We start from the raw sequence: 27,207 nt of genomic DNA on the forward strand, positions 1-27,207 counted from the left end.
CAACTTCTCTGGGCAACCAGTTCCAGTGTCTCATCACGCTTACACTAAAGAATTTGTTCCTGATATCCAATCTAAATCTACCCTCTTTCAGTTTAAAACAGTTACCCCTTGTCCTGTTATCACTACTCTCCCTGACAAAGAGTCCCTCCCAGTCTCTCCTGGAGGCCCCCTTTAGGTATGGGAAGGCTGCTGTTTCACAGCTGGAGGTGAAGGAGGAACTCGGGGACATCACTGTCATGCTGTTTTCTAACACTAGGGTTCTTTGTTACTGTTGTTTAGCAAACTAAAATCCTGTCTTAAGCATAATGGAGAAGTGGATTCAATTTGCAAATTAGTGTGATGTATTAATTTATCACATTGTGTAGCTACATCACAGAATTTCTTGTGGGAGAAGCTCTGGGCTGTTTTACTGGCTGTTGGAGGGTCAGCCTGGCGGTTGGCACAGGGCTGCACCAACAGATTGATGCCAAAGTGCTCTCGCTGAGCTAGGAGTTTGATACAGAATTATTTGAAGTCTGCGCAAATCCTTACATTGACTTTGCTTAGATTAGTCTTTGGAGAAGGAACTTCAGTCTAGTTTAACGTCTCACTTTCATGAGTACTAAAGAAATTAAAGCTTATCTCTGAAACGGTTACCCTGCTAAACAACAGAAACTGCTAAGCCACAGAGCGCAGTAATAAAGTAGATTGCATCATAACATAATCCTGAAGATAAGAGCATTTAAAGCTTTGATCTGCTTTTTTCATTTCCGAAAATTTCAACATAAGTGTAGGTGCAGCTCTGCGAGGTGAGAAAGTAATCTCTTTCCCAGGATAAGCCAAGGCGGTATGGTGTGTTAAGAATTTTTTTTTCTTTCTTTCTTCATAATTCTGGAAATTCTTGCCATATGGAAGTACTTGATTGGAATGGTCAAACTTGATTTATGTATTTTTTCTTCAGTCCAATTAAGTAAACTTAGTTCCTGTTGGAGAAAAGGTGCCGAAGATCATTTTAAATGCATTGCTTGCCAGTCTCACTGTGAAACAAAAGAAGAGACAGACAATAAATTATCATCCTTTTAAGACTAAATTTCTTTCTGGATTTTGAGGAATTGACAAATTGGAGGATTATGCAAGAACAAAAACTATTTGGTTGCGTTACTGCTGCCTGAGTTGCGATTACCATAATGACTGCATATGTACCTGTTTGTTTAGCAGTTAATAATAAAGAAAAGGTTTTTTTCCTGGCTACTATTCATGATGACAATCTGTTAAATACTGTTGAAGTAAACATTCTTGATGATGAAGGGCAAGTAAGTTTGATGCCAAAGGTTGAGTTTGATAGTACTTGTAAAATAGTACCAGAAGCCCCTTTCTTATTATTCTTTCCTTGATGTCTTTACTGGGCTTTCCTACAAGAGAGCGTCCTGTTCTTGAGGTGCTTTGAGTTTGTTTAGTTGGATGCAGCCATAACAATTGCATGTTAATTAGTTGCCTTAAGCAACTCTTTAACTGGGGAATTGTTACGGAGGGAACAAGGAGAAATGATAGTAGACTCTGGTACACTCCATCAACACCATTTGTCAGTTCATGTGCTCAGCAGGTGGTGTCATCTTCTGAGAGTCCTAGTTTCTGTTTTCTTAACATCAGAATTGGAAATGTTTATCACACTAAATGTTGTTGTTGTTGTTGTTTGTTTCATACCAGCAGTAAGAATAAAAGCAACTGAAGGTTTTCATATACATTTCCTCTGAGAAAGGTAGTTGTATATCAGCCTGGTAGGGCTCTGTTAGAGGAACCCGCTCTTCATGTGTGCAAAGGACACTCGTGCAGCATGGGAATAACCGAATGCTCAGGCAGGAAGCAGAGGGCTGATGCTATACATCAGACCTGCTCTCTCATTTGCCTTTTTTGAAGAGTATTCAACCAGGGTTGCACATTCTTTCCTGATTTTTGATGTTACCGTACTATTAGTCCAGCATATCTTAAAAATCAGCGAAGATGATGAGAGGGCTGGAGCACCTCTCCTATGAAGACAGGCTGAGAGAGTTGGGGTTGTTCAGCCTGGAGAAGAGAAGGCTTCAGGAAGACCATATAGCTCCTTCCAGTACCTAAAGGGGGCCCAGAGGAAAGATCAGGAAAGATTCTTCATCAGGGAATACAGCGATAGAATGAGGGGTAATGGTTTTAAATTGATAGAGGTGAGATTTAGATTAGATATTAGGAAGGAATTCTTTCCCGTGAGGTTTGTGAGATGCTGGAACAGGCTGCTCAGGGAAGTTGTAAATGCCCCTTCCCTGGCAGTGTTCAAGGCCAGGTTGGATGGGCTTTGAGCAACCGGGTCTAGTGGAAGGCCCCCCCTTGCCATGTCAGGGGGGTTGGAACTAGATGATCTTTAAGGTCACTTCCAACCCAAACCATTCTATGATTCTGTCAAGTAGCTGTGTCATGCTGTCAGCAACTTGTTAATACTGTTACTTATATTAAGTGAACATTTTTTCGTTTCATGTTGAAAGCATGATTCATGCAGTATGTAGACTGAGAATCCATGGTGCTGTTTGCCCTTTTGACCTTGTGATAGTATCTGGCTGAGATGGGTGCTCTTTGCTCTTGGCCATGGTGTTCACCTGTTGTATGAGCAGCTTGGAAGATCTACTGACAAGGTGTGTGGTGCAGATGGGCAGGTGCATGGGCATGTTCCATCTGTACAGTGTTTTGGATTGGAAAGGAGATGCAGGATTACAGTCCTTCTTACTCTGTCCTTTAAAATTCAGGATCAACACATCTCGGAAGATTCATAATCAACTTGGAGTTTTTTAAGTTTAAAGTCCACTCCCTTTGCTCAGCTTGCCTTTGAGCACTTGGAAATGCACATCCTGTTTCTGCTTGAGAATAAGGTCTTACAAATATTGGTGTAGAAGTTTTGTTGGATATGATTGGACGTAATATTATGCCACAGCAGTGGTGTTCTCTAGGGATTAACATAACTGTGGTCAATTGAGTCATTGGGAGCAATTTGAAGCACTGCTGGTTTCTCCATTTGGCAACCATCCTAATCCTCTTGAGATTGTCCTTTTGTAAGAGATTGGGAAAAAAAAAAAAAGAAGCTTTTCATTTTTCTGGCTTTCTTTGAGCTGGTGGATTCAATCTCTTTTAGAGAAGTCCGTGTCAGGGTTCCCATTGACTTCAGTGGAGCGTGCAGTACAAGGCCTCAAATCATGTTTTGCCATCTGTGTGGGAACAGACTGCAGGAGGAAGAAGGCTGGCAAGAAAATGTTTAGCTTCTTTTTTTTTTTTGGTGGGGGATGGAGCACTAAGACAGTTTGTTCTTTGGTTGGCATGCTTCTGAGCTGCTTCTGTTAGACGTACAGATGCCTGTAAGACAGCCCGATGACTGGGAACTTCATACACGTCTAGGTTTGCTGCTTACATACCAGTTTATGAGCAGCTTCTGTCAGAACCTTTCTAGGCCTCACGTCTGCAAGGTTCAATAGCCAAATAACCAGCTCTGCAGCAATGTTTGTTAGCTGTAAGAGGAAAAAAAATACTCAAAAGCTTTGGCCCCAGACCTCTCCTGTGCTTTGTGAACAACTTGGAGCCCGTGAGCGCTTGGGCTCGCTGTGAATGTGTGATGGTGGAACATGGGTCTGAGGGGCTGTGAGCTCCCCCTCATGTGTTCTTACTGCTGGGAAATAAAGCAAGCCAGGTGGGTCTGCTGTGGTAACGCAGCAACAGAGAGGGATTTTCTGCTCCATGGGTTTCACTCTTAAAAAAACAGTACTAAGATACTATGGTTTTTCTAAAAAAAAGAGTGCAAACAGTGTTAGGCAGTTGAATTGCCCTGGGAGACACTGAATATTTTCAGACCTATGGCTAACTCAATCTGCCACTACAGGTGGGGTGTGTGTGCAGTCCAGCAGACTTGAAAGTCTGTTGTAGGAAAAGGATGGTAGGGCTTCATTTTAGGGAAAAGCACGGGTGATGCCTGCTTCATTTCTTGCTTTGCTTTCAAACTGGCAGTCACCGGTGGACTCCAGGGTACAGTTTCATCTGAAGGATCCTTGGCTGAACGCCCTAGTTCTCAGAAGGGGAGATGGCTGGAAGGTCCTCTGCTAAATACACACATGGGCATCATTCATGGGTTTAGGATGATGGCTTACTTCTTCAGCAGCTACAGTATTTAGCAGAAAATTGGGATTAGTTGGGTTTTCAGTCCAATTTAGCAACTAGAAATGAAGGCACCAACCAGTTTACTAAAAAAAGACATCATTTCTATATCTTTCTTGGACAAATTTCCAAGCTTTGTTGCAAAGATATCTGCAGGGGACAGTCATTGCAGACCACTACATACCCTTTGTCTCTTTTCCCGTCACCCTGGGGATTTGAAATGTCATGAAGCAGAACTAGAGAAACAGTAAGTGCAATTTATGAGTAAAAGTGAATTCTAAGTGATCTGGGAACAATAATACTTTTAATAGTTAACGAAGATTTCTTAATATCCTATTGAACATTAGCTTTCAGTAATGCTTTGTGAGTGCTATTAAAGACATGAGCAGTAAATTCTGTGTCATATGGAGTAGAACTTGCACCATGTACGTATGAGCTGCATCCTCAGCAGATTTCCTTCTTTGTGGGACTCTCTGAGGTCTCCATTGTCTGGCACTTGCACTGCCCCTTTATTGACATTTTTTCTCCCCTCTTTTTTTCCCCAGCATGGAAATACGAAGCAAATATCTGCAGAAGTCTTAGCAATGTTTATAACGCATCGTTTCATTCTTCTTTTGCAAAGTTGTCCATTGCTTTGGAAAACAATTGTGAAAATGTATTCAACTTTTTAATATAGTTTCTTGTTTTAGTAATTCAACATTTCCTTGGGTTATTGGTTATGGTTTTGTTTTTCTGTTTTCCCTGACTCAAAAGAAGCTGGTTATGTAGGAGCTCACAAAAGATCGCAGTAATTAAAGGGGAGAGGGGATAAAGAAAGAAGAATTAGGGGTGGGGGGGAATAAATCTGAAAAAAATGGTTCTTTGAAAATACCCTTACTCAAAGCTGAGTACATGAAGCAAGTGAAAGCATTATGGAAGTTTTCTGGTCTCCTAAAGTGTAGTGTCCAAATTCCTGAAATGTTTCTAGTAGTTTGTTTCTCAGTGAATTTGTTTAAGGAGTTGAAGTGGCATGTCTTTGTACAAACATTTGTACCATAAGGGTTTTTCTCTATTTGAAAATTATTTCAGATTATAGTATAATGCAAGTTTAAAATGAAATCCTGAATAAGTCCAGTCAGGACTTGTGAATCAGGCTGAAGTACATTTGTTCAGCTTGTTCAGCTTTCAGACTGCAGTACTCAAATTTATTGTCCGTGTTTTGGAGCATTCATATTTAATAGAGTCCGCTGTTTGAAACACAAACACATGTGAAATCTAAAAGACTAAACGAACTTCTGTCTTAGTAGCCGCTCCGAATTGCAATTCCCTTGAGGAAGGTAGGGCTTCAGAAAATGCTTAGTGACAGTTTCTATAGGTAAGCTTTGATGGTAAACTTAATTTAATCTGAGATATTGTTAATATTGGTAACAGAAGTAAGGAATGTCTGATTTATCTTCAGTCATGTATTTTCCAGGGTACTGTCCTAAGAGAGCCATTTCTCTATCTGTGAGACAGTGGTGAGGCAGTTCTGATTACTCTGGACCAAGTATTATGAGAAGGACTTAACATGTTGAAGAAAAGCACAAATTTATAAATATTTGTGAAGATGTGATTTCTTTAGGAAGGAAACTTTTATCCTATTTTATACTGACACTAAATATTCTGTGTTTGCATTTTAAAGCTGTAGTCTATATAATGTGTATCTCAATGCACAAGAAGAAGAATTATTAAAATACATTACTACTTGATTTAAAGAGAAAAAAAAAACCAAACATAGTGTTGTCTTGGAGCTACTCAAGTAATTACTGCAGGCATCCTGTTTCAAGGGAGCACTATGGAAATATAAAACATTGCATGTACATTCCTACACCATTCACTAACAAGAAATGATACTGATGTGAATGTTTTCTGCAGATGTGCTCCCTATAGTTTCCTTCATCATGTTCAACTTTTAATTATGTTTTTGTTAAGGTCATGTTGCGTGTTAGAACATCAGGTAGTCTGTTTCTCACTTGCAGATTTCCCAAACTTTTTCTGTATTTCTTTCACTACAGGACTAAATCAGGCATGGTTTTCTTGTATTCTGCGTGATGGAGTATGGCCACGGTTTCAGAATATGGCCTTGTATTAAGCACTTCACATTTTGGTACTAGAGCCTGAAGTAGATTTCATGAAAAGGGAAACCACAGCCGCGTTTGTCTCTTGGGGCATACATGCAGCTGAATCTAGGCTCTTAGATTAATAAATTACCCTTTGGCCAGTTCCGCAGTAAACTCAAGAATGCATAAATTAATTAGATTATTAAAAATGAGTTCCCAGGCTTGTTATTTTGTGACAGTTCTTGCATGGCCCTGAGGACAACTTTCACATAAAATAGGTCATTTCGTAAGCAGTGGAACTTGGAAATAGTTGAATAGAGAACAATTATATTTTTTCAAGTATATTTTTGTAGATTTTATGCTACTGTTTAGGTATGTTTTGTACTGTGATCTGCTCAACAAACTAACACCTCACCTATAGTCACTTATGTTACAGTTTGACAGAAAGGTGGGACACTTCATATATTGATGTGATCAAGGAAGGAGTTGCTGCCAGGAGAGCACTATGCCTCACCTTCCTCCCACTGACATGCTGTTGGAGGGATGGTAACCTGCAGGAGAATCTGGAAAGCCAGACCCAGGCTCTCTAGCTGCTTACACTGTCTTACCTTCCTTGATATGGTGACACAGGGCTTCAGGCAACCCTTAAAGAGGGAATGGGATGGATGAAATCTTTTATCGTGCCTAAAGGAGTCTGTTGTTTTTTAGCTTTTTTTTCTCTCTCTTTTTTTTTTTTTTTTTTAAAACTACTTGTATCTGACTGTTTCTTCCCTCTTGGGAGGACAGCAAGCCTTATCCTTTATACAGATGTTACTTTGAGAGAAAAATACCCTGTTAACTTGACTAGGTGGTTATTCCATCTCATTGCTCTAATACTTAACCGTATTTCTGCAGAAATTCAATTAGGAAAAACCGAAACACACAAACAGACAAAGCCAAAAGGCCCCACCAGAAAAGCAACCCTAAACCTAAAACTGCTTCTAGTGATGCTGTAGAGTAACAAGCAGGTGTAGTCTCATCTTCTGCATTTGTACTTGAGCAGAGTAAAACTTTGAATGGGCTTATGGTGGCACGACAAAGTAGACTTTGCTGTCTTTCTGTGAACAAAAATTTCTGTCTACATGGAAATAAAGTGCTTGTTGCATTTAAACTAGTAAGTGCTTAAGGTGGACAGTGAAGCAGCTTAGAAGAGACCATAAATTCAACCCTGTTTACTCTGAGGTTTTATAGTATGAACAGCTAGATATCCTCTGTAATTAGACAAGAGAGACTTTAGAGACCTGATGTGGTAAACTTAATTTGCCTGGCAGGGCTAAGATTTTTGGTTTGGTTTTCTTATTGCATGCAAACATATTTATGTTATAAAATCAAGGATTAAAAGGCAATGAGGAGTATGTGGTTGACCATGCAGCCTTATTTCTGCTTACATAGGCTTCTGCCTTCCCCGTGTACAGAGGAAGGCACACAGAGAAAGCCAGTGTGTGAGTGTTCAATTAAGTCTGTGTTAATGCACAGAGCCCTGTGTGTGAATTAGGGTTGACCAGGCTACCTCATGTCTGACACTTTTTCTGATTGCTTTAATTACAAGGTAACTGGCAGTCTCCCGTGAAATTCCAGATAAAAAGCACATCAGGATTTTTTTTTTTAAGAGAAAAGATCGTGTACATATGAAGCTGCTTGTGGGTGAACCAACCCAACTGGCCACTGTACCAAAACCAGCTCATGTTTCTACCATTCTCAATACCAAAAGTACTTGGGATACTCTACCAGGATTTTATATATGTACTATTCATACAGAAAAGCAGTGAGTACATGTTCTCATGACCAGGTGTGAAATTGTAGCAACACCTTGATCTCCTCTTCCTCTCTGCCTCCACCTCCTGCTTCCTGCCTCCATCTCCTACCTCTATCTGTGGATAATGCCTAGAAGGTTCATCGTCTCCTCACACATATGCCTGAGTGGGTTTTTTTGGGAGGGTGAGATGACTGGGTTTTTTTGTTTGGTTTTTTGTTTGGTTTGTTTGTTTGTTTGTTTGTTTTTGTTTGGCTGGTTTTTTTTCCTATAGGATGGAATCAGTAATGAAGGAAACTAGTTTGAGTGTTGAAATGCATGCTTGCTTTGCATGCTTGGAGGAAAAAGTGAAGAGGTTTAAAAGATGCTTAGGAGAAGAGGACAGAGCATTTGCCTCTTAGCACGGGGCTTAAGAGTCGCAGTTTGGCAGGCAGTTTGGAAATGGGAACTAACAGGATGCCAGGATTAATGGACCGGAGAGGTGAGAGTTGGAGTGAAAGGAGTGGGAATAGCAGATGAGTTTCATGGCAGGAAACTCTTGGACAGCAGCTCTGTGTGTAATAGTGAAGCAGCTGAGATGTTGGAAGGGAGGAGGATGATTTGTTAGATGGGCCCTAAGAAACAGATTTAAGGGCAGTATGTGAAACTCCTAGATGAGGCTGAGGGTTGACCCAGATAGCTAGTGAGACAGCAGCCCTTAAAAACTGAAAGATGTTATGGATGGATGCTAGGTGATGTGGCTGAAGATAAGAAGTATTATGCCTTTGAAAACTTGTCCGCAGGGTTGAATTAAAAGAAATAATTCTCTGGCTAGGTTGGAAGACACCCAGTCTGGAATTATTCACTTACTCTGAGTAATAGGGTGTGGTCTTGCTTTTAAGGATTGATTACTTCTCTTTTCTTTTAAACTGCAGGGTTAAAAGGGTTTTTCTCTCTTCCCAAGTAGCATGTGGAAATTAGTGCAAATACCTGAGATATTATGTTGATTAAGTTGAAGAAGCAGATACCTGGGACTTGTGGTATGGGGCAGAGCTATTCTTGGTCACCTTCAGCTGCATGGCCTTTCTCAGGCTGGCCCATGACAGTGAATTTGGAAAGTCCTCCAATGCAGCGGGTGCTGCGTTTGACTTTCTCTTCATAATGCTCTTTGACCAAGTGAAAGAGTTGCCTGGGTTACAGGGAATGACAGGAAAAGCTGGGATGCCAACTAGCCCTGTAGCTTTGCCTCTGTGTGTAGGAGTGCCTGCGTGGTTGAGAAATCCAGAGGCACGTGGCTGAGCTTGGTCAGGCATGAGAGGACGTAGCTGTTGAGCTTCTGTTCACCAAGGGAGTGTCTGGCGTGGACTGGAGGGGTGATGGTTCCCAGCCAGGGGGCTGCCCCAGGGAGAGCTGCAGGCCTGAGCACTGGCTGTGCTCTGGTACTTGCAGTGCTAAGTGAAGCGCAACTGTGTTTGCTTTCACTTGGTAATGAGGAGAACCCAGTTCCTATTTCATAACTTTCTCTAAGGATAGGTTAGCCAGAAGGAGGGCATCACTATTCCTGCGTAACAACTCTGAGGAAAGGTAGACGAGAATAGGATGTGGTGGCTGGGAGATGAGCCAGTGTGGCGATACATGGTTCATCTCTTGTGAAACACGGCAGCTGCTGCCTGCAGATTTTGGACCTCAGGGGCTCTCCAGAGCAGCCAGCTTGACCACACATAGCATGGGGTTTGTGTTGGTATGTGGAAATCTTTCTAAAGCTCGTACAGCTTCTGTTTGACTCGCTTGTCGATTCAGTACAGGGGTTATGCCCATGCCTCCAACAACTCTGTGTCCGTGCGAGAGCTGACGTGCCAGAGATTTACTGTGCTTTAGGGTAACAGTGAGTGATGTTTCACCTGGTAAACCTACACCTCTAGTCAAAAGTGAGGGCTAGAGCAGATGCACTCAAAGCAAGGGTTAAAAATCCTAACTAGGGCCAACAGTTACTGTAGAAACAGGCAAAAAAATTAAGACAGCTGTTTGAAGTGAGTGGGAGCGTAAAGATAATAAGCATCCATAATTGCATGCATTAAGCATGTGCAATTTAATGTCTTTTTTTCATAGAATTGTAGCATGGTTAGAGTTGGAAGGGACCTTAAAGATCTTGAGCTCTAACCCCCCTGCCATGGGCAGGGACACCTCCCACTAGAGCAGGTTGCTCAAAGCCCCATCCAGCCTGGCCTTGAACACTACCAGGGATGGGGCATCCACAGCTTCTCTGGGCAACCTGTTCCAGTGCCTCACCACCCTCACAGTAAAGAATTTGTTCCTAATATCTAATCTAAATCTCCCCTATTTCAATTTAAAGCCGTTCCCTCTCATCCTGTTGCTACACTCCCTGACAAAGAGTCCCTCCCCAGCTCTTCTGTAGGCTCCCTTCAGGTACTGGAAGGCTGCTATAAAGTCTCCCCAGATATTTCTCTTCTCCAGGCTGAACAGCCCCAGCTCTCCCAGCCTGTCCTCATAGGAGAGGTGCTCCAGCCCTTGGATCATTTTAGTGGCCTTCCTCTGAACCTGTTCCAGCAGACCCATGTCCTTCCTGTGTTGAGGACTCCAAAGCTGGACACAGTACTCCAGGTGGGGACTCATGAGAGCAGAGTAGAGGGGTAAAAGGGGTAGAGGGATTTTTTTCCCCTTTATTTTTAGGTAAGTTCAAGAGACAGTCTTTTCGCAAAAGTTTGAGGCTCGTATTCTTTATTTCATGGAGGTTTTTAGTTTGATGTCATTTTTAGCCTTTGTGTTACATGACTTTGCAGCAGAAAGTAAAACAAATAATCTGACTCAAAAATTCATGCTTCTCAAGTCCTGATTCTGAGTTTAGATATTAATCAGTGAAGATTCAAAATTACCTTATATTAAGATCCTCTGTAATAATGTAGAAAAGCGGTTGTAAAAACTAGTAATAAATTAGAATATTTTGATGAGATATAATAACTTGAATCTGCCTGTTTTGCAGATACAGGTTGCAAGATTGAGAACAGGGTATGTCATTCAGGGTCGGCTGTGCTTGTGTCATTGCTGCTCTTGTGATGCTACTACTGCCACAGCTGATCTGGGACAGCTGGGACTCTGTAGCATCACTGCTTCCAAAGTTACAGATTGGAAAGCTTGCAGAAGTACTGTAAGTGGCCATGCAGACATAATTACTTTATACATCCTCTGTGTGGACATACCAAACTCCTGAAAAACGGGTGTAGCGTGTTTGCTTGTTCTCAGTAACATATCTATGCAAAATACCAGGAAGCAGCTGATCTTTTGTGTCATTCTGTGGTTTTAACATGTGGGTTGCTTTCTGGCCTCTGACAGGAAAATTCTTAAAAGGTTTTTATTTATTAAAAGATATGCTCTAGAAAGGAGTGCAAATGGTTTTTATCTGGAACCAAAGGCTTTTTTTTTTTTTTCCTAGTTGCAGCACTGTTTAGCTATCCTTCATATATGCTTGCTGTCAGAGGACATTTTCCACAAGCAATTTTAAGACCACAGTCTTCTAAACAGTGGTTATTAAATATGTGTATTCTTTTGTTCTTGCAGTAACTGTTTGGAGACTACTTTACTGAAGTGATAAAAATATTTTTGTCCATTTAAAGCACAAAGTTACCTGTGTCATATTTGTAATTTTGGTTTACAGTTTTCAAAAGCAAATGATCTAGTAATTTCTGTGAACAGTTTTCGGTGTTAAAGTAACATTGGCATAAGTATAGAATATTCAAAATACAAAGTTGCATGGTTGAGTCGAAAGGAAACTTGTCCACAGACCAGCTTGTTCCGTTGTTTTTTCCCGTTTTTGGGGAAAGGTGGGGCAGGAAAGCAGGCAGGGAGACTCTGGATGTAATCAAACTGTATCCTAGCTTGAGATATCTTCCCCTTTCTTTAAGTAAATCAAAGCATTCAAATGATTCAGGTTGCCATAATAACAATAAAGATGTAACTGCTAAAACCGCCCTAATTTTTATTCTATTTACAGCAGTGATTTCTTCTTCATCTCTTATCTGTATGAATATTTCTTGCTAGCGTTTCTATGGTCGGTCTTGCACTTAGTTTTTAATATACATACTGTCACTGCCTGAGACAGATTTCAAGCAGAATGCCAGCTCATAAATACCTGTCAGATCTGGGGTGCATTAACACCAGTTCTTCGGTGGCACGTTGCAGAGAGACTGCACAATGTGCTTTCGGAGAGACTGAGCAGCCTTTTCTCATTGTGAGGGCAGAGAGTTGAGCATTACATTTTAATTCAAGCTGGCTTCACAGTCTTACTGTGACAGGTGCTGAAACTTAGGGTAAAAGGAGGATCTCGAAACAAATGTGTGGTCTAATTTAAGCCAAGATATCATGACTAGGAACAGCAAACAACTGAAGGATTAAGGAAAAAGAACAGAAGGAAATTATAATTAACAAATGTGGCCACTTCAGATGGGTAGAGAGTTTGGTGGCAGTAATACGCAGCTCTGATTTGGAACAGTCAGAATTCAAACTGATGTGGGATGTACTTTGGAGAAAAATACTAAGGTGTTTAAATAAAAAATGGCAATTGATTACATGTCAATTATGCACCTTAATTTTAAACAATATTTTTTTCACTTCTTGCCTAGATTCTCTGCCATTCCAAACTGTTGATGAAGATGGATGCTGATTATGCTTTATGGTCTTTAGTCTTAGATACTGTTTCTTCTTCCTTTTTTTTTTTTTTTTTTTAAGTTAAAGTGTAACATCACCCTGTACTTTACAAGGGCTGCATGTACATCTGTGTATGTGCAAGTGTGTGTTCCATTTAGTGGTTTCCGCGGATGGAACATACTTCATTAGTAACTCGGACTATTTATTAGTCTGAAATAATCTTATTTTCTTCTGTATGATGATTCTGCTTTCAGAATATAAAGGAAAAGATCCTCAAGTTCAAGCAGAAGTAAGAATAAATCTGTACCACTAATTCCAATCATATACATTATAAGAGTACTTCAAGATTTATATATACCTCTTTCTATTGCTATTGTTATTTTAATTGTGTAATAAAAATGCAGAAGTAAATTGAAATAGCTGATGATTAGAAGGTTAGTGGAGCTAACTTTGTAAACCTTTCAAAAATTTATTTGAAAATATGATAAAAGAAGCAATATTCTGAATGGTCATAGAAGATGGAGGAGCATAATGAATAATGTCAAGAGGTGAAATACAAGGCTTTTGGATCTAAATGTCTTTTTGTATCAGAGATGACTGTCTCATGATTATGCTCAAGTTTTACTTCAAGATTGCACCAAGATGTACAGAGTTCGTTCGCTTCTGCTGAGCGTGTATGACTGGATGGAGAAACCAATTTATGTAATCATAAATTGGGGATTGATTTTTATTTTTTTTTTAATAAAACAAAACAAAACTCTGCCTTAGAGATTATAGTTGCATTTAATGCTGGTATTTGAGTGCTGGCACAGGTTACCCAGAGAGGCTGTGGAGTTTCCATCCTGGAGATATTCAGAAGCCATCTGGACACAGTCCTGGCAGCCAGCTCTGGGTGGGCCCAGATGACCTCCAGAGGTCCCTTCCAACCTCAACCAGAGTGGGGTTCTGCATTCATCAGGTTGATCATCAAAGATGGCTATCATCATTCATAGGACATATGTTTCCAAGTATCATTGTAGTGGCTGAGTAGGTGTCCTTGTTGGGTAGGCATTTCCTCTTTTTAACATAGAAAAGTCTAGTAGTGGGTAGGCTACTTGGAGGAACACCCTTGGGGGCACAGTTGTTCAGTCTCAACGCTCAGCAACTCACTCTTGTTATCGACTTACGTGATAAATTAAGACATTAGCAAATTTTAGATTTCTGAAAAATGGCTGAATAAACTGCAGCCAGGCTTGGCCATACTAAACGGACTATTCCTGGAGTCGAGCACTTCCTCTGTGCAGGGTACATGTTCTCGTCATTGCTCTTTGGCTTTTCTTTGAACTTCTTCCAGTTTCTCCAAGTCCTCCTGAATTGTTGCCCCTTCTGCTAGGCCTGGGCATCCATGAAGGGCCTCTCCTCCCCCTATGCCCAGGAGCCGTGCCTCCCTCTTGGCTGCAGCGTACTGCCAGGAGTTCTCCTGGGCTGGTGGCTGTCATCTGCTGCCCTTTTTGTTTTTCCCAGATTTGTTTCAAAGTAATCCCAAGTCTCCTGTTAGGTAACACATATTTGAGGATGTTGTCGTAACACTGTCACCACTGTATCATCGATACCTGTCTATGTAGACAGATCAAAATGCCCTTTCTTTTCTTTCATTAAGCACATGTACATTTTAATCCTAAATCCATGTGTCATCAGATTCGGTAGTGGTAAACACATTCCGAGCAGCCTGAGAGCAGAGGCTTTTTACATTTTTGTTTCTGAAGTCAGTAGATGGGGAAACTTCGTAATAAAAATGGAAGTAAATGAAAATCTAGGACTGACTTCCAATTAGCAGTTAAAATTTTTACATTCTGTTGACCTTCGCTTCTTCCACCACTTCTTTTAAAATATATTAAAGGAATCACTCTGCAAAAAGTTACGACAACGTTGGAAGCTTGGATCTCCTGTAATTTTCTAGAGCTGCTCGCTCTGACTCTAGAAGGAGCAGTGGCTCATTAGGGACACTATAAATAAATGAGAGGCTCATTTTTCTGTGCCACTAAGTAGGTCCCACTTCAATTCAGAGCAAATACCTTATGTAAGTCTAGTGAGGGGAACTTTCCTCAGCACGTACGCGTTGCTGGCCTTAACCTATTGATAATGAAATTCAAAGCCTGTTTCCTCTTGTGAAGGGTGGACAGAGCTTTGTATGAGCTGTCAAAGGAAATTAGGAGTTCAGTAACTGATGTAGACACAAAAGAGGAGGCTTCTTTGTATTTCCTTGTCTTTGTGTGCGCCTGTGACAAATACTGTGAACTACTTAGAATTTGGTACACTGTACTAACCTGAAGTTAAAATGATGATTTTGGGAAATAACAAAAATAAAATTAAAATATTATTTCCCCTCCCCTTCCCCCCCCACCCCCCAATCTGTTTCAATATGTTTCAATAAGTTTCTACAGTAATAGTTGACTCCTACTCATTAGAAGTTCACCTCAGGGAAACAACTAAGTGTGTCTTTGTTCTCAGGGATCAGAATCCTACTTTCTGTCATTTTAAAGCTACGTACATGTTCCTTCAGAGGTATAAATTGCTTTGAGGTGTTGTTTTTTTCCTTAATTTCCTTTTTTAACAATCCAGTCCAGCAATTGTGAAATTTTCTTTTATTTGTCTTCATTTAGGGAATTTGCTTCCTCTGTACGTGACAAGTGTCACTTAACCCTGACGAATGTTTAATGTCCCTGATGAGTGTTGGTGACACTGTGAAACATCAAGCACAGGGTTTGTGACGCTCTCCAGTGTTACGTAACCCTGGGCTGTAATTATTTGGATGTGATGTCTGAGGACGTATGAACACGGAAGAGTGCAGCATGACGATGCTAAAGGCCGTGTCCAAAGAAAATCACATCTTCCTCCTGCATCTTGCTTGTTAGCTCTTGAGGCAGCTGCCGTGCCTTGCCCTGTAAGATTTACACAGCAGCTGAGGTGTGAAATTTCCTGCCGCGGTGACATCCTAATCCATTTTGGCAGCGCCGTGACAAGAGTCAAGAGCATGAGCCTGTGAAGACCTGTTTGGTGGAACTGAGGGGGCCCAAGGGAAAAGATAAAGAGGTTGAAGAGGAAAGGAGAGCTTTCTTTGAATTTGCAGCCTTGCTGTTTCAGTTCAAAGTTCAGTGTTTGAAGCACTGATGGAGCAGGGGGAGCAGCAAGTTCCTCTGGAGCTGCTCTCTGCGAGTAGTGTAAAAATGGTGGTATGTTTGTAATGTGGATGATGACCATCAGCCCTGGTCACCTGCTGACAAAAAGAACAAAGCAAAGCTACAATCTTCTGAGTGCAGGAAACTTTCACTCTTAAGATTCCAGTTCTACTCTGTGGGCTTTCTTCAAGTGAACTGTGTTTCGTGTGCTGGGTTAGAGTAAAAGGTGGCATCTGAAGCCTCTGCGCCCATTTTAACCATCCGTTGTAGTGAGCTGAGGATGCTGTTGAAGCTGGCAAAAACATACCAGATGGCTTCTGTGAAGTGCTTAGGCGAAGCGAGAGGTATCTGATTAAAGAATGCTGCTTTGTAATAGAAGGCAAGGTTATCTTCAGTCTCTTTACCATATAGTGCATTGTTTAGGTAGTATTTCTCTCCGTAGTCATTTCCTTGGCATTGTTATTGTATCTGGCCTTGTTTTGTGCATTAAGCTGTTAATAGAGCTCAATTTTACAATTACAGTGACCCCCTCTCTCTTAATGAAAGAAGTTCTTGCCAAGTATTTCCAATAACAACGGTCACTTTCTGTTGTTACCGTGCCTGTGGACCATGCTATATTCATTCAAAGACTACTGATCTCAAGTCTGAGAAGACTGTACTGTTGTTTGGTAGTGTCTTTTAAAGTTTGGAACTTTTGCTTCAGCTGCAGTTAAATAGCCCGCTTGCTTCATTTTTTGCCATGGTTACATATTAAATCTTTGGTCAGGGGAGTGCCAGGAGGCAGTGCCCCACTGGGGGTGCTGTGAGCTTGGGGGAGATATGTGAATGAGATGAATCCTTTTTCCTCAGGGCAGGCCTGTTGAGATTCTTTTACAGCAGTTCTCCAAGCATTTGGACTCCAAGCATTGGGAGTCCAAGGTTTTGTACTCCCATAATTCACCTAGTCTCAACCCAGCTCTCTTTAGCTGGTATTATGTTCCTTTTCTGCAGGATGTTTTTTGATCATCTCCAATTACTTATTTTTCCTCAGGCTTGTTGCGATTTGTCTTTTTGTTTTCTACTGGTAGGTATGAGTAGACTGCACTTTTCAATTCATCTAAATTCCGAGATCTGACATGCTCAGAAATTGGTAAGGATTGCTTGAGGAAAGACAAAGGAAAACTAGTCTCTTCGGAGTTTGATGTTAGAGCTGAGAGGTTGCTGTTTTCAAAAATCAAAAGCGAGAGCCATAGGCTGTGCTAGCAACTGGTGTGGTGTGGTGAGAGTTGGGAGTGTGGAGTAAAGCAGCTGGGGCTGAGTGAGCATCTATGCTGAGCACATTTTGCAGACCTTGCTTTGGCTAGCTTTGGTTGGCTTTGCTAGCCTGGTGGTGTGGTCTAACCACCTGTTAGGTGTGCTCCAGGAGCACAATATTCTTGTTTTAGGTATTATTCATAAGGAATGTGGTTTGCATGCACTCTGATCCCTCCATAGTGTGAAGTCAGGTCATTGAAAAATGACCTGAAACGTGCACGTAGGTGAACTGGTAGATGGTGACTGGGAAGTGGGTCTTCACAAAAGATCAGCAGCTAAGGCCTGACATTGGCAAAAGAGACCAGATGAGCCATTACTGACAGTAAAATTAAAAAAAGAGGGGTGAGATAAAGGGAATGAGGGAGTTAAAAAAGCCAAATGTATAGCTTGACCGAAGTTGTAGTTTGCCAATAAATTAGCTATCTAGTTTGCTGGTGGTTGTGGATGTAGAAGTGTAGTGCAGAGTTAAGAGCAGATACTATTTTGATCTCAGCAATTTAGGGAAGTTGGAAATAGGTTTATATTGGTGATGTAAACCTAAATATGAATAACCAATTCAACAGACTGTTGAATGCAGACTGCAGCGGGGAAGAGTTTATCTCAAAACGATCAAGATAAACATGAAGGCATACTGTTAATTTTAGATGTATGGAGATTAGGCCCTACATACATGTTTTGCAAGGAAAGCGATACCTTTCTCCTCCATGGAGGAGAGGGAATTTTAGTAAACTCTGAAATACTTTTTTAGGTGATCTTTAGCTTAAGCAGCTATAACTGGACGAGTTACATTTTGACAGCCAGCTGTTACCCCCATCGTATTCTGAGCTGGCAGCCACACGTTTTTACTGGTGAACAAACACACCAGCTTTCCAGGTAAGTGCACGTACTCATACTATGAAGTAAATTGAAATGTATTATACAGCAGAAAAGGGAGAAGTTAGGAAAATGAGTATTGTATTGTGATATTCATGTTACAAATACGTGTAACTATATCGTACCCAGAGTGCGTACTTATGCTAACGTTTATCTTGTTTATGTTTTCAATGCTAGGTTTACCCCGAATTACAAATCACTAATGTTGTCGAAGCCAACCAGCCAGTTACGATCCAGAACTGGTGCAAGAGGGGATGGAAGCAGTGCAACGGTCACCCACATATTGTGGTTCCCTATAGGTGTTTGGGTGAGTGACAGTTCTTCAGTCTGTTTTCCCCTGCTCTGTTTTTTCTTCATGAAAAAGATAGTCTACATAATTATCTTTTATATCTGTGTATTACTATCTTCTGTGAGGTGGGTTTTGTCCAATTGCCCAGTCCTTTGGAACTACATTAGCTAGAGTGAAAATACTCCTGCTCGTCCTGATACTATTTTAATGGTGACTGCAAACCAGGCTTCTGCTTAATCTCCCAACTTTTGTCGTTATCTGTCCTCTCCCCTTTTTTCCTCCCATTATAGACATGCATGTGTGCACCCAGTTTACAGTTTTTTGCTTATAAGCTATCCATCTTTTCCCTAAATAATTCTTTTCCCCATTATATTTTTAATGTGTAATATGTGGTCTTTCACTGTGAAAGACAATGGGAATCTGTTTTTATTGAACGCAAGCAAAAGCTAGATTATCACTTCCCATGCTTCTTCCTGCAATTTTATTTTTGTAGCTGTTGCTTGCTGTTCCCTTCTGTGTCCTTGATGCTTTGAATTGACTCACAAATGTAAAAGGGAGGTTCAGTCCTTTTCTTTTGTAACCTTTATTTCCCTGTTAGCTGTCTGTCAGCATTCAGAAAGCAGAATCTTTTTAATTTGTTGTTTTCATTAACATTCTAGGCGCAACATTTTTTTGAGATTATTCCATGAGCTTTTTAAATACATTGTTTTAACACTGCCATTTGAATTGTGATAAATTGGCTGCCCAGTTTTATGTTTAAATGCTGGAGTTCGGAGTTGCAACTTGCTTTTCTACTAAGCCAGGGCAGCTAAAATGCTGTGTGGAAAGCAACTCAGGCCATTTATTCCATGAAAGGAATAATGAAAGAAATCCAGAAAATATGCAATCTTTCTAGCATTTTTGTTCGTCTGCATAGAACGGGTAAAACACATGGCATGCTCTGCCTGATGCCCAGGCAGTAAGTGTGCCAACTTACAGCAGAGATAGGACTGCAGACTAAGCATGTTACTGCTACGGGCAAAGGTGCCAAAACTGGAGATATGCAAAGCCTATGCTAAGAGATATCAGGGAAATTTTATTGTTCAGTAAAGGTTTGCATGAATACAAATAGGTGTTTATATACCTGCAGTATATAATTGTTGATGCTACCGCAGGTAAGAATGACTAGTTTATTTTGAGCAAAAGGGTTCAAAGAGGATCCAAATTCAAGACTTTTGGTGGGGGGAAGGACCTGACTGTAGTAATACGAGTCTTGACAGCAGGAAGGAACCTACTGCTTTTTGTGTTTTCCAGACTTCTATAGGAGTTGCGTTGGTCCCTTCCACCAAAAGTTTTAATGTGAAAAGGGGCATGCCCTTCTACCCATTTGTTACTGTGTTTTCTTTAGTTTTCCACAGCCAAAGTGAAAACATCAGCTTGTAGTGTTGATATGCTTGTGGAGTCAGACAAGCAACTTGTTCAAGGTGGGGCAGAACTGTGGTCTCACCTAGCTTCATTGTGATATATTTGGCCAGATTCCATGTGAGTGCACTTGCACTAATTAGAGATGTGATGCAAGAAGATTAGAGTAGTGAAACTATAAAAACCCAATTTTTATTATTTATTGTGGTGTTATCATAAGCAAAGCTCTGAATTATGATCAGGGAAGTATTATGATCAGGACTCTTTACTTATGTAGATTTGGTCAGTGCCCTGGAGAACTTAGAACCTAATTTAAGATAAAAGACAATGTCATCACAAGAGCAAATGAATATAAATTGGCCATGAATAAATTCAATCTGGAAATTATAAGGAAGTTTCTGCAAGAGTAAGGAGCTCCAACAGTGTCTTGGTAAAAGAAATAAGAAATCTAGTAATTTAGAAGGAAGTTCATAAATTTATGAACAGGGTTATATGCAGTTCCCTGCAGGAGTGAGGAACCGGACTTAAGACTTTTAAGGTGTCTTTCCTGAGTTAGGGTTTTGAATGAAAAATTATCAGGAGCTGAATGTCTGCTATCTTAGGTAGCAAAGTATGCTTTGCTTGCTGGAGGCAAAAATTTTAAAGACATTTAAACACCTCATGCCCATTAATACTTTGCCCTTAGCTCCTATTTTATATTTTAAAATCCTCCTATATGCTATTTTTTGTTTAATTTCCTTGTAATTGAGGCTTACATGGTTTTGCCTGCATTTATTTTCGTCAACCTTCTCCTATGCTGCCATTCATCTTTTGACCCTGACTAGAATAAAACTAATAGAAACAAAAGCCTTGGATACTGACATTCCCAAGAGTTTACTGTGAGAACAGTGGCCACATAATTACTTCCACTGGAGGAAAAATGGTGAATATGGCCATTATCTGTCATTTCTCCATCAGCAAGCCTTCTGCTTGTTCTGTGTGGTTCTGGTTGGACTTTTTTGCATGTGATGAGAGCACATTAAAGAAGGATGCTGGAGGAGTGAGTGGGTCATTTTCCCACATGTGAGGCTGGAAGTACAGCCCATCATGGTGTAAATCGGGCTTTTTAGTACCCAGCAGCTTGGTGTTCATCTACTGCTAGCAGCCCACATTGTCCTCTCCTGTTGGCTCACTGCCTTCATAGTGGTGAAGGTGGTCATAAGATGAATGGATCCTCTGAAATGAGAGGAAGTCTTGAAGGGGGAAAATGTAGTTTGGTGTTTTTAACAAAGGCTGTTCATTTACTTGTCTTGTTGGACAGTTACCTTTTTAATTTAGTACTTCGATTTTTCTGTAGTCTAAAAGTTGTGGTCAAATATCTTGAATACTCTTGCTGCCTTGTATGTCAAGGGGGTAGACTGGAGGCAGGGAGTTGACTGAATTCAGTCTGTTGGTGTCTCTTGGCTTTTACAGATTATCTTTTTAAATAATCTTAGGCAATATCATGTTGGTTTTTTTGATTTTTTTTTTTTTTTTAATTTGGTAACTAATCTTCTAACATGCACAAACAGGTCAGTATGGGGATGCTGATTTTATTAATTATCATCATAAGCAGCATTTTGCCTGTCTTCAAATACTTTTTCATAGATCTTATTTGTTACAGAGTTAAGAAGTCTTGAGAGCTTTTTTTTTTTTTCTCTTTATCTCTTGCTAATGCTTCTTCAAGGTTAAAAGATTATTTTAGAAGTTGGATCTTGCCTGTCAGTTCAGCGTGTGCCTCTGCTGTCCTTGGTGTGGAAGCTGCTAGTGGGCAATTTCAGAAGCTGGGCACTGGCAGTGCCCATTCCTCAGTAATTTTAGTGCAAGTAGACCCTTGATGTAGACCACCATTAAATCCATTGATTCTGGTAAGAATTAAGATGCCAAAAGAAAGTTTAGCAGTAGGCAGCTGATTGCAGGGTTGAGTCTTACAAACTTTACCTTGCTTTGAGAATCACCTTCAGTATCTTGAGTCAGCTTATAGTTTCTTCTGTCTTGACATTTGTTTTCTTCAGAGGTGAGAAACAGTGAGTGGCAGAAATGTGTCTGCTTTCAGGCCAGAGCATCTTCACAGTCCATTTGTGTCCCAGTCTTCAGCCGAGGCTTTCTGAGACACGTAGAGAGCATATTGCTACAGCACTTGGCTGCTCCATTAGTTTTTTCTCCTTGATACTCATGCATGATGGTAGTTACTGCAGCTATTTGTAGCAATATACTTTAGTAATATTGATCAGATTTATTAGATTATACAGCTTCATATTTTCTTAAGTGGATGCAACTAAATCATAAAAGCGATAATTTAAATGAGGCAAAATGAAAGCCCCTTGAGTCAGCTGTGTGTTTTTGCACTGACCACATAAATATGCCACCTGAAAATGTTCTAATTGAACCCCAAAATTAAAAGCTTCTTTTAAGAAAAGATTTAAAAGATGATTTTTGTACCTGTGCACAGGGCTTTGCAATATTTTTAAAACTGCAAGCTTTGAGAAAATGTTCTCATGCAATAAATCTGCTTGACGGATGTATTCATTGCGTGCTTCCAGGGACACAGGGGGTTACTGTACAGTTTCAGTTCATTGAAGAGGCGAAACTTCTTCTGAAAAGAAAATTGTTGAGTAAATTCTAGTTACCTTTCTGAGCACACTGAAGGCCATGTGCCTTATAACTGTCTTTATCTTCCAATGTGTGCTTATTATGTGTGTTGAAGCTCTATTATGACAGAAATATGAATTTAGGTGAATATTTAGGTCTCTTGAATGATGGTGTGAGACTGCTGCCTTTGCGGGGAGGGGAATAATCTGAGATTGGAGGGTTGTTTTTTAGTAATGCAAAGACTAAAGGGTTTAATTAGTCTATTTGGGTGAGGAGTGTACTGCTTGACGTAGAGCCATGAATGTGTTTTTGGTGCTCAGGCGAAGATGATGAGCCACGGGATGTGCTGGCGGAAGAATGAAGATCTGCAGTGCTTCCTTGGCATGGTGTCAGGTGTGCCTGCTGGCATCTTCACACCCACGGCACACGAAAAGCAGGTGCTTTTGAGATTGAGCCCTCCAAAATGGTGACAGTAAGCTTGCTGTGGGGGCACGGGCTGCAGGGTTTCATCAGACAGTGCCCAGAAGCCCATGGTTTCCACTGAATTTTATGGAAACCGTTCTTGAAAAGTATCTTGGCCGCAAACCTGGCCTTGATAACACTGGAGGCAGGATTTCTGCCTGTGCTGGGGCAGTGTGGGCAATAAGCGGTCAAGTCACAGGTGATAGGACAAGAGGAAATGGCTTCAAATTGTGCCAGAGGAGGTTCAGATTGGATATTAAGAAAAATTTTTACACTGAAAGAGTTATTGCACATTGGAATGGGCTGCCCAGGGAAGTGGTTGAGGCACCATAAATATTGGAGGTAATTAAAAGACGGGTTGACATAGTGCTTAGTGACATGGCTTAGTGATGGGTTGTTGTTTTGATTTTTGTGTTTTTTTCGTCAGAGTTAGGTTGATGGTTGGACTAGATGATCTTGAAGGTCCCAACCTAGACGGTTCTATGATTCTACTGCTTTGCTCTCTCCTCTCTTCACTTCTTGCCTGAGGAAAAGCAGCTGCCGAATGTGCGCAGTGTGGGCTGTGAAATGAGGTGATTCACTCTGTGCTCCTGGCTGGCAGCGGCAGCAGGCATCCTTGTCCCGGTGCCGTGATTCTTTGAATATCTTGGATAAATGTATGCCTCTGTGTTTCTGAACAGATGACATACCGTTTACTGTTGGTGAGATACACCCCGGCCTAGCTGCTCACTGCGCACCGTAGAGCTGGAGGGAGGAGAAGCTAAATTACGCAGATGTTCCTGGGTCAATCTGTAGGCACAGCAGACAAACAACTGCCAGGTGGGGTAGAGGGGAATTACCACAGAATTGATTAACTGTGCTGCATAAAGTGCTTGCTTGCATACCCGTGTGGTGTTGTGCCGTCAGTGTGTGCTGCTAAGCACTGCACTCAGGCAGTGTTTGAAGGATCCAGATGTATTGGAATATCATTATGTATGTAGCCCCTGTCAATCAAAACGTGATTACTTGCAGTCGTTTGTTCATAAACAAGTGGATTAGGTGTATGACAAATGTATCTTGCTGTTTGGTTGTGTAGTGAAAAGCTGGCTTCTGTTTCTGGTTTTAACAAAAACATCTTTGAAAATATTTATTAACTTGTCAGGCTTTATTACTCTAACGGCTTGTAAAGTTAACCACTTGATGTCAGAAGAAAAGGCGTACTCAAGTTTTGATATGCATGCCTAGTCAGTTATACCAAAGAAAACACCAAGGTTATGCCTGGAATGAATCATTTAAATAGAGATATATGTAATTGATAGTTCTTTTGGTTCATCTGGTACTTCACTTGTAATTTTAACTGTGAGATTTTTCACACAAGTGTATGAAATGTGTGTTTATTTCTTCTATATGGCAGTACTTGCTATTTCTTTTCCCCTCTTAGCTCACTGCACTTATTTCTGGCTGCAGTGGCAAAGCTGCTCTTCTGGATACTTTGGAAGCACTTTCTACTGGCTTTTCCATGCAGTGCCTAATCAACAGAATGACATTAAATAACTATCTTGGAGTTTTCCTGCCCTCGCTAGTTTAGCAGTCTGCTTCCAGCTCGCCTCATTCTCCACTCAGCCGTGTGAATGATGCAGACAAGCCTCACACCACACTCTTCTTCTAAAATAAAAATATGCACTTAATTTCAGCCTACACGACTACATCATGTCTAATTTTTCTGACAGCGCTAGCTGACAGGAAGGAGAGGATCTCCAAAAAGACTAACAATCTGAATTGCTTAGTGGGAAGACCATGGGTAGAGAAATCCTAGGCGCAATGAAAGGAGCAACTATTCATTGGGAGAAATATTTCATCTCTCTTCTTTGCTCCCTCACAGACAATATCCCTGCCTACTAGTGGTATTTTTGGTATAGTGCTGGGTGGGCAGATGAGAAAGCTGTCCCTGCACAGGCGAGGCACAGGGTAATTTTTTTTTTTTGTGAAACTGCAAGCGCTGCAGGGATAACGAGGTGTCCTAACACACTGGCTTCCTTCCACTGCAGCATATCCTTGGCAGGTGCTCTCTAGCCAGGTCCCTGCCTGGGTCCAAAACCGCATTTGGCTGCACGCTGGCAGCTCTTCAGCCTCGTGCCGACCCTCAGAATTTTCTCCCATTTCTGCGTCCTTGCGGCTTAACTAATTGCAGCAAGCTTTAGGGCCTCAATTCATCAAGTGTGTTCTTAAATGTGCTTCTGGGCAGCGGTGTAATTAAGAGCATGCCCTGACATGCTTCATTGAAAATAAATGGTTTTCTGTATATGCCTCAACTTTGTTAGCCTGAATTTTATGGTCAGCTTCCATAATAGAGAAGAGGCTGTTAAGCATCAGTTGGGTTACTAATCATTCGTACGAACAATAATGAGTTTATCTTTTTATTATAATTCTAAGCAGCTCTATTGCCTGATGGTTCATAACTTTGTCTTTCCAAGTATTTTCTTCGCAGAGTAGGACTGTAGAAACTGTTCAAGTGGCCTTCGGTATATTTCAGGGGACAAAATAATCATCAGCTGGAAGAAGAGGTGGGGAGTAGGCAGAGAAATTCTGAATGAGATCACCCACCAGTGGCACAAAGAACTTCCTCAGGCAGTCACGGATCTGTTTCTGGAGGCTTCCACCTCCTCACTTGAGCCAAACAGTGGTTCAGCTGTTGGTTTAGCCAAATCCTAGCTGAAGGCGTGGAAACCTTGAAGGAAAGAGATAAAGCTAAATTAACAGTCTGGTGGTAACCAGGATGTGCCTTTTTGTGTGACTAAGAGTAAATACAAAACATCTTATTTTTATATAATAAGTCCAGAAGAAATGAATCTGAACTGTGTATTTCTGTTCGGTTTTGGTGTGTACAAATGTTTTATTTGTTTGGTGAATGCAGTAAGGCTTTAATAAGAAAAGAATTTGTGGAAAAGGTCAAAACACAAAAACTTTTTGAGATCTTCAACATAACAGCTCTGCAGATCTAGTCCTAAAGCAGTAAAAGTAATCCTTATAGGTAAGCATTGAAAATGAGAGCATTATTTGTCTCTTTATAGTGGACAAAGGAAACCAGAACAGGTGGTGTATACAATTCAGGAACAGCTCATGGGAAGCAAGTGGTCACTGACACGTGAAAGTCTTCTTCATAGGTATCTATTAAAGACAGCATTACAAATTGTGATAAATACTGTTTCTTTTTTCTTTCTTTTTCTTTTAAATGTTTAGGAGCTTGAAAAGATAAATCAGTTTTCTGCTTGAATGACCGATGCTAGCTGGACAAAGTTTTCTGTCTCTTGTAACTCTATCAGGCTATCAGAGTGCATCAGGGATTAAAAGCAGCATATTCCTGCTCTTTCTGCAGTGCTTTTATATAAAATGAGTTAACCACAAAAAGTAATGCTGAAAGACTATTTGTAAGGTTAAGAAGAACTCAAAAAATTAGGGAAGAGGGAAGCTAAGATGGCCTCCTGACTGTAGTTCAGTCCTTCCTGTGCAAGGGGTGTCAGGGGGGCAGCAACTGTGGGACGGCCTCTTATGTCTGCCCAGCCTGGCTATGTGTGCCTGAACGAGATATTTGGTGTGTCCTTCTGACCTCCTGGCTTGGCCACTCCCACAGCCTTAATTACTGCTTGCCACTCAAATCCTGCCTGAAGACAAAACTAGTTTTCCTCTCAAAGTTTCTCTAACCTTACAGATTTAGTTCCATAAAGGTATGAGGTGAAGAGTGTCATCCCTAGTTTCTAGTTGGAAGGCTGGAAAAGGGCTGGGGAGAAGCTTCAAAACCAAAAGTATCAGTTGATAGTTGGACTCCAAATGGTAAAGCACTTGAAAAAATGTGTGTGTATGTGCATGTACGTATGTGTTCACAGAAAGATTCTTTATGAGGAGGGACATGGACAAGGTTGATAAATGTGCTTGTGTGAACCTCATGAGGTTCAACAACGCCAAAGGGCAAGGTCAGGGCAACCCCTGGTATCAGTACAGGCTGGGGGATGCAAAGATTTAGAGCAGCCACGCTGAGAATGAATTGGGGATACTGATCGATGAAAAGCTGGAAATGACCCAGCAATATGTGCTCGCAGGCAAGAAAGCTGGCCGTATCCTGAGCTGTATCAAAGAAGTGTGGCCACCAGAAATGAAGGTGGTGAAACACTGGAACAGGTTGCCCAGAGAGGTGGTAGATGCGCCATCCCTGGAAACATTCAAGGTCAGGTTGGACGAGGCTCTGTTGCTCATCTAGTTGAAGATGACCCTGCTCGTTGCAGGGGAGGTTGGACTAGATGACCTTTAAAGGTCCCTTACAACTCAGAGCATTCTGTGATTTGGTTTTGATAGATGTGTGCATTCACACGTACATACACCTGTGCCTCATGCATGAAGGCACTGCATAAGTTTCATAGCTTATTCATTGTACACACCCAGGTTTTGGAACAGACAAACCAAACAAAACTTCTGAGCATCTTTGTAGTG

General features: G+C 41.0%; 1 protein-coding gene across 5 annotated transcripts in view; it reads left to right on the forward strand.

Annotated features, from left to right (window-relative positions):
* Positions 1-27,207, forward strand: part of APP (amyloid beta (A4) precursor protein) — a 183,901-nt gene that overhangs the window by 12,537 nt on the left and 144,157 nt on the right. For all 5 annotated transcript variants that reach the window (XM_014938124.1, XM_014938126.1, XM_014938125.1 and 2 more), the window contains exon 2: positions 18,159-18,288. In XM_014938124.1, coding sequence (XP_014793610.1) covers positions 18,159-18,288 — 130 coding nt within the window. The remainder of the gene's footprint in view (positions 1-18,158; positions 18,289-27,207) is intronic.

This window comes from Calidris pugnax, unplaced genomic scaffold (genome assembly GCF_001431845.1).
Source record: "Calidris pugnax isolate Ruff unplaced genomic scaffold, ASM143184v1 scaffold25, whole genome shotgun sequence".
Lineage (NCBI taxonomy): Eukaryota > Metazoa > Chordata > Aves > Charadriiformes > Scolopacidae > Calidris > Calidris pugnax.